Here is an 8,265-nt window from a genome sequence, read left to right on the forward strand (position 1 = left end):
AATTAGTCAAATTATTCTCTATCTTGCAGCACAACAGTATGGATGAAAGTATAAGTGAATGTCACCACATTCTTAAACACAAAGGAGGGTCAACAGAGGAATCTTCTCTGGAGACAGAAAAGGCCATTAAAAGTAGAAGGCCAAACAATCATTTAAAAGCTCCCAAGGCACAGAACACTAATAATTTAAAATTACATCCCTAATATCCTAAGATTACATCCCTAAAAATTCCCATGCTGCATACCATTACATTTTGTTAGACTTGGGCATTACACCTCGCCTTTGTTCCCCTTGCGCCTCCCCTTAGGCTTCACATCCTCAGGCTTCGGATTCTCACCAGAAATCTCCTTCACAGAATCATGTGCCACGGCAAACAATCAATGACAATCTGTAACGTGAGAGTCAATCTAAAGGTTCATCATCAGAAGGAAGAAAACCCTGCAATTTGTCGAAACTTCTCGTACGAGACCCAGAAAACAAATTGCCAAGGCCCAAGCCGTGCCCATGTAGGAAAGAACCCTTTCCACAGAGCTCTCAGACCTTCAACTTTGACTGTCTTCACAAGACAATCATAAGAACTGCTGTACATAATCTTCCCTTCCTTAATTTCTGACTGATTCATCATTCTCGTCTTTACCACGTCTGCTGGACAGCTCAAAGCAGTTGCCGAAAGGCCCGACATGATTGATGCTAATGTGTGGGCATATATATTATCCTCAGAAATCTGATTATTGATAACAAAAAGTTTTGCATGATCGTAACAAGCTAATTCTCCCATGTTTACTAAGAAAGCTCTTTGAACGTTAGGGAAAACCCCTTTCCAAAGTCCTCCAACACCTTCTGCTCGGGCGATCTTGTTTAAAGCATCGAAACACCCCGAGTACCTAGGTTGAAAGCCTTGGCTCACAAAACGACCATCTGCTTGCATCCTCACCTTTACAAGATCTGCCGGGCTTGCCACCAACTGTACTACTAGCAGTAAACAGAAGGATAATATTACTTTCGAAGCAAATACTCCATTTAAAGAAAACTAAAGCAGCTGGCCTAATCAATCATTGAGACATTGCCAAAGAAGTGCACAGCACGTCAACATAATCATGTGGTAAAGTCACCAGCAGAAGTATGACACTCAGACATATTCACTGTGAACTACATAACAAGTTAACCACATTACTTATGAATTACACTCCAAGAAAAAGTAGGTAAAACGTAAAGAGAAATTTGAAAAAATAAATACTCGGAGCACAGTACTTGCTTCCTATACTAAACAAGGCTAATCTTCACGACAGTTGCGTTTGATCAAGGCAAGGAAGCCAACAACAACAATGTCCGATCAATCACACAGCTTGAGACATTACGCAATAAACACAACACTATTGAACTATCATATAGTTTCTTGTATCATAAAAAGCTCATAAAACCAACCAGACTGTTGATCACTCCAGCACAAGGAACCACAAAACACACATAGCTCAAGCATTCATCTTTTCCATTCCCATTCCCAATTCGAAAAAGCTCGCATTTTTCAATGGCAACAGTAAAAAGCTTACATCTTTAATTAGTACTTTCTCCATCAGAAAATTCCAAAACATATTCAAATCTCAAGACAATAAGAAAGCCAAGTTACCTGAGCAATGACGCCGGAGAGTCCGCCGTAGAGGGCTTTAGCCCCGAGAGAGAGGGACCCACCATCGGTTTTCAAAGAGTTTCTGAGGTGCTCGTAGCCGACGATACGAACAGGCGTGTAAAAAAGGTGCCTGAGAATCGCCGGAGACAAACCCTTGTACAGTCCCAGAGGGCCTTCCCGGCGCACGATTTCCGAGGCCACCCGGAACGCGTTGGTGGGCCGGGTCGAGCCCAGAGACCGGGACTCGCCGTGGAGTTGGAGCCTCGTCTTCGTGAGGTCGATTGGAAACGTCGTCGTTTCGGCCACCATTGCTGAGATCGAGGTCAGTAAGATCTTTGTGGGGGCGTGTTGACGCCCGTGCTCTTGGCTCGGTTTCATCGCCGGCGAGACGTCCTGAGCTTTTTATGTAGCGACTTAACCAGTAACTGGTTCTTTTCATTTTTAGCAATTTATTGACAACAATTTTGTACAACGTAACTTTTAACTTGTAGAATATTAAAATATTAATAAACGGATTTTCTGATGAATTTTTTTACATTTTGATTTTGAAAAAAAAAATTTATATAATAAAAAAATGTTAGAAATTTTAGTATTTCGTCAATTCAAACACACTTTAAACATCATGTTGATCACTAGTGAGATTAAGAAATAATGACAATTTGAATAATAAATGAGGTTTCCATGATTCGATACATAAGGTATCAATGGAGCACCCGTAAAATATGATGAAATGTCAAAATATAAATCCTATTAAAATATTAATAATATTTTATTTTGAAATTTTGCCGTACCATAATTTAACTATTCATAGAGCATGATTTTTACAATGTGTTTCAATTAATAGAACAACAAAACTTTACAAGTATCCCCTCATATATATACCCCCTAATTGAGGAATACACCCTTCAGTAACAGATTTATTAAAAAAAAAAATTACTTTGTGAGTTGTGAGTTCTATCAATTCAAAAAGTGTTTAAAAAATCATTATTTGAGAGTGAAATACCCTGATGAGTCTAATTGAAAAAATCTGACTATATATAGGAGAGGATTCATAAAATGTGACTATATTTTAAGATATACCTTGCATGTGTGGCTACCTACATTTCACAGCAAAAAAACATGGTTTGTTCCATGATTTCCATCTCCTTTTGAAGTCTGTATAGAGCAAGCCTGTAAAGAACAAGAATAGGGAATAAGGGAAAGGAAAGCAGTCCTTAATTAGAAGAAATCGAAAGCTGGTTTCCTTTGTTTACTGCTAGACTACCTACCTCTTCTGTTTGCCACAACAATAAGAATGATTCGACTGAGAGCAAGACCTCTTCTTCCATCCTAGTAAAGTTGTGTTCATAAGGTTTCAGCCCTGTACCCAATTGTCCATGCCAGTATGACTTCTAGAGCAAGACCTACACGAAAAGGGAATCTAAAATTGCAGGAGTAGATTTTGGTGAGCTGCAAAGATATTAGAGAAATCCAGAGGCCTAGGCTGTGAAAGTAGGAGCATATTATAGAAACCCAAAGGCCTCTGGCTAAACCAAATATGAAAAACGAATCATAACAATGAGAATGATTAGACTTCTTCTCAAAGCCTCTTCTTCCATCTTTATAAAGTTTGTCTTGATAGAGTCTGTCCAAGCCAATAACACTCATAGAGCAAAACCTACAAGAAAAGGGGATCTAGAATTGCAGCACTAGATTTTGGTGAGCTGCAAAGATATTATAGAAATCCGGAGGCCTAGGCTGTGAAAGTAGGAACATAGTAGTTAGGCTAAACCAAATATTGAAGTGTCAAGTTATCACATTTCTCATACACACAAAAGTATTAATACAAAATTAAATAATATAAAAAGAATCATTGCGAAACAAAATTGAATTTTAATATCATATGAAATCTAGAGCTACAAGAATCAAATGAGAACATGGAGCAGAAACCATCAGTTAAGACCTAAAATATGTTACAAAATCCCAAAAACGCTCCTATGGCACAGAACACTAATAATTCTAAGATTACATCCCTAATATTCTAAGACTACATCCCTAATAATTCCCAGGCTGCATAGTGCATGCCATTACATTTTGTTAGACTCGGGTCTTACACCTCTCCTTTGTTCCCCTTGCGCCTCCTCTTAGGCCCCTTGCACCTCTCCTTAGGCTTCACATCCTCAGGCTTCGCATTCTCACCAGAAATCTCCTTCACAGCTTCACAAACAGCATGCACAATCATTTTCTTCACCTCCAGCTTGTCCTCGCTGGCCCTGTGGTTTGGCGGAAGTGTGCGAAACTCTTCCGTCAAACGAAAGCACTCACCCACATTCTCAGGGGAAACAAAGTCCAGTGCAACTTTGATACAAGACTTCAAGTTCCTCACCTGATGAGGACAACCTGCAGGAATGAAAACAGCATCTCCAAGTTTTTGGACAAATGTCCACGGCTCGATACCGAATTCCTCCTTGAGCTTCCTCTTGTGCTCCACAGTGAGATAAACAGTCTGATCATGTATAGCATGAGTAACACGCTGCAAAGGATTACAGTGCACATGCCTAAATTCATTGATGTGCTTGTCGATGTATTTCTCTAGCTGCGGAACATCCTGGATCCGGAAAATGTCCCATAAGGCACCACCATCCTCACATACTTCAGCTGATTCTTCCTGAGGCCCACTACCATTTCCAGCACTCGTGTGACAATTCCCAAATATCTCTCTTTCGTCTTGCTTCCTGTGCTTTTTTTTCAACTTATCTATAGTTGCAAGTTGTTCAGTTGTAAGGGCCACTTCAGCTGTATGTGTCAGAATATTAACCGCATCAGACATATCGCAGTGAAGCTTGGTCACAGAATCTCCCCGTCCAAGCTCCTGTGCAAAACCATAGGCAATATATGTTTTTGGACCCATGTCCGGCTTTACTGAGGTAGGTGGCAAGTGGATGGCAAGGTTCAGGGTTCCCTTGTTGGGGTGAGTATACTCTTTGAAAGGCAGACAACAGACAAATTCCTTACCATGCCGGGGGAGACGATTGTCAAACTCAGTAGATGGTGGGAAGTCTTTGAGCTTGAGAATCTCAGGCCATCCTTTCTCATCAGGCCGGCCTTCGGAATATCCAGTAAAGAAATGGAGGTTATTAGTTTCTTTGAAACTCCAATCCAAGCATTCAATGGTATGGACTGCCAATTCTCTATCATGCTTGAGATTCTTTATCTGCCTAAATGCACGCCACATGACTAATGGTTCCCAGCTCAAACCTGATCCATTTTCAAGTGCATTGCTAACGATCACAGGCTCACCCCTCATCCAATGCCACTGAAAATGCCCAAAATCCTCATCTTGGATTTCTCCGACCCTTGGACAGAACAAGTAGTTATCATCAGAACCGTCTCTAGAAGCTGCTTTTCTTAACTTACAGCTGCTGCTACTTGAGTTGACAGCATCATTCACAGGTTTAACACATGAACACTTTTGTGCGCATGTTTCACTACTAGCATGCATAGGATTGTAACTTTCATCTATTTTTCCTGCTTTCTCTACCAAGTCTATGACATGATTCTGAGAAAAATTGCACCTCAATTCTAAATTATGCTTACCACAACCTTTCATGTGTGTTGGGGGGCAGAGAATGCTTCCATCTTCACTTGCTCTCCACTCAAATGTGGACTCTTCAGCAGATTCGGACTCGTCCTGCTTCACTCCCACATCATCATTCCTCTTCAGCTCTCCCTCTCCATCCAAACACTTCCCCGCATTAACAAATTCCTCACTTACTTCATCCTCTCTGCCTCTCTTTTTCTGCTTCCCATCTTGAATATTTCCATCTTCACTTGCTATCGTGGACTCTTGAGCAGATTCTGACGAGTCCAGCTTCACTCCCACATCAACATTCTCCTTCAACTCTTCTTCTCTTTTCTTCTTTAGCAAGCTCTTCAACTCCTTTTCTATCTTTTTTTTTAGCAAGCTCTTCAACTCTCCCTTTCCATGCAAATACTCACGCCCCAAATCAACATACTTCTGACTCTCTTCCTCCTCCATACCTCTCTTCTTCCACTTGCCATCTCGAATCTCCCGGCAGCAAATGAGGCACAGATCATACTCACACTCAGGACAACTCCTATGAAAATCAAAAATCGAAGTGCTGCAGTTATTGCAGTACATACGCTCATCGTCAGCGCAATTAGCCTTCTCCACCTTGAGCTCCGAAACATCACCTAATCCCTGCCTCTTGGCTTCCACCACCATCTCACTCACCTGCTCATCCCTAATCCTCTTCAAATACGGAAGCAGCTGATGAACCAAATACTTACAGTGCTCCAGCTTGGTCTCCTCGTCGATTTTCGGGTCTAGATTCTTCAAACACCTATTAGGCACATCCAGTCTAAGGCAGGCTTTGCAGTTGCAGTTGCCGCGGCACACAGGACAAGCCTCAGCAATGGCTTCCTCTGACGTGTTGGGATACCACCTCTGTATGCAAGGGATACAATACCTCTTCCTCATTCCCTTACCCCTTTTCGGACAACTCGTGCACCGAACCACTCTCCCTTTATCATTCCTCTGACACTGATGGCACATTGTTGAAACGTCCTTCACTGCCTCATCTTCATCCTCCACCGCCGCCGCCGCTGCTTTTCTCTTCTTCATCTTCCGAATCTCCGGCTCCTCCTCCTCCTCCTCCTCCTCCACCACCGCCTTTACAGCCCTTGCCGCCCTCTGTGGACAACGCCTCTTTACCTCCACACCATATTCAGCAACCTCTTCCTCGTTTTGATTTTGATTTCCCAAAACACCCTCACCACCACCGCCTTCTTCTTGTTTCTTCCTCCGCCGCTTCCTGCCTCTGCCCTCCACCAAAGGAGCCGACTCTGGCTTCGGCTCCACAGCTTCTTCTTTTACTTCCCCATTAACTCCCTCGTTCTGAATTCCCAAAATACCCTCGGCCTTCATCTCCTCCAGACCAGCGCCGTTCTCTTCTTGCCTCGGCCGGCCTCTGCCTTTGGTTTTCTTTCTCGCCGCCATTGCCAAGATTCAAAACTAACCGCAGAGTTGCTTTTCTCGATTTAGGGTTTGCGTAAAGGGTATTTTATATTGGGTGAGTGGGTAATGTCCGCTGGTTTTTGGGATATGGATGATTTCAAAACTAGGGTCGAGGAACAGTGGGTGCCCAATCCAATGGTTTTTGAAATTCAAAACTGGCGCCACTAATTTCGCTTGGAATCAATTTCAAATTCAATCTGGTTTTGGGATTTGGGATTTGGGAACAGGAGGATGATGATGATGAAGAAGAAGAAGAAGAACCCTAAGACCTGATTGATTGATCCGTTTAATATATAGAAACATAAAGTACACGCGTTATGGATTCCTTAATCTTCTGGGGGAAGGAACAGTCCAACTAGCTTGAACTACTTCTCACTTTAAACTTTAAAGTCAAAGCATGCAATCTTTTTGAGTTTGAGGTCAACTAGTCAACACAATAATTACAATACTACTCTGTGTCGGTATATTTATGATAATATCATCTTAAATCTCTGAGTTTAAGTTTTTGAAAATTTGGTAATTCTCCCATGTTCCCTTAAAAGTTCGTAAAAGTTCGGTATTTTTAATTTCCATACGTTAAATAATATTCAATCAGTGGCGGATACTGAATCCAAATATGGAGTAGGCTACATATTTGGATCTTTTTTTTTGCCGAATTCTAAATTTCTTTTTTTTTGGTAGAACCATGCAGAAGTCTAAGACTGGAACTGAAACAGGTGTAATTGAAAGAGGTTGAAAATCTTATTATAGCCGAAACAGGTGTAATTGAATCCTTTAATGTTGATCATATGCCCATCGATGGAGACAGCAATATGAAAGTAAGTAAATAAGACTGTACGTACCTTTTGACTCGTGAACAAATTAAAGAAGCGATTTTGGGTTATTCAATCTATCTCTTCCAAATTCAGACCAAAAAAAAAAACATCTATCTCTTCCGAATGATCGAGTCAATTTGATCGAGGAGGACAAAACATGTAGAAAATGCGGGAAGATCCCACTAACTAGTGGTAAGAAGAAGATGCAATTTTGTAATGGTATTTAATTACACGATATTGTTACTTAACAAAAGTGATGAGAAAAAAAAAAACAGAATTATAAACAATTAAATCCACCTCTCAGACTAATGGTGACTTCCAAAGCACACCAACAAAAAATCATATGTGAGTCATGGACCTATTAATGTCAACAAACATAAGTCTTGAAAATAATTGTGGGGTGCTGCCATAATATTACTGCAAAAGTGGGTAAAAGAATAATATCATTAGACCAGATTTGTGGTAGTGATGTCAAAGCTCCTACCAAAAGCTTCTCCTTCATGGGAGCAAAACCAAGGTTGAAACTATCAACTACTAAAATTCATCAAAGTAGCAGAATCCAAGGAAAAAGATCGAAGAAAAATTAACGGTTCAGCGGTTCTTACAGCCAAAGCAATACTGCTTTGTACCAGTCCCCGCTTCAAAACAATTGGCAGATAGTCGGGATTGAAGTTCAAATATTGACTGGAGAAAGGATTTAGTCCTTTCTTCAAGTAACCCCTGAGAAGTAGATGTTGGAACTTGTGGGACTAGTCCCACATGGAAGAAGTTTTAAAGGCTAATGGCCTTTATAACTTCTTCCATGT

The 8,265-nt window shown here is 41.0% G+C and overlaps 2 protein-coding genes across 2 annotated transcripts; both read right to left on the reverse strand.

Annotated features, from left to right (window-relative positions):
• Positions 1 to 39: 39 nt before the first annotated feature.
• On the reverse strand, positions 40 to 2,078 carry LOC133744000 (mitochondrial uncoupling protein 3-like). The gene is made up of 2 exons (XM_062172100.1): positions 1,628 to 2,078; positions 40 to 964 (listed from the first exon to the last, which is right to left on the reverse strand). Exons 1-2 carry the CDS (start codon positions 2,003 to 2,005, stop codon positions 422 to 424), a joined length of 921 nt encoding a protein of 306 aa, XP_062028084.1. The 5' UTR covers positions 2,006 to 2,078; the 3' UTR covers positions 40 to 421.
• A 1,401-nt stretch (positions 2,079 to 3,479) lies between these two features.
• LOC133744136 (lysine-specific demethylase JMJ26-like) lies at positions 3,480 to 6,986 on the reverse strand. The gene has a single exon (XM_062172278.1). The coding sequence runs from the start codon at positions 6,624 to 6,626 to the stop codon at positions 3,717 to 3,719; it is 2,910 nt and encodes a 969-aa protein (XP_062028262.1). The 5' UTR covers positions 6,627 to 6,986; the 3' UTR covers positions 3,480 to 3,716.
• Positions 6,987 to 8,265: the final 1,279 nt, after the last annotated feature.

Source organism: Rosa rugosa, chromosome 4, assembly GCF_958449725.1.
Source record: "Rosa rugosa chromosome 4, drRosRugo1.1, whole genome shotgun sequence".
Classification (NCBI taxonomy): domain Eukaryota; kingdom Viridiplantae; phylum Streptophyta; class Magnoliopsida; order Rosales; family Rosaceae; genus Rosa; species Rosa rugosa.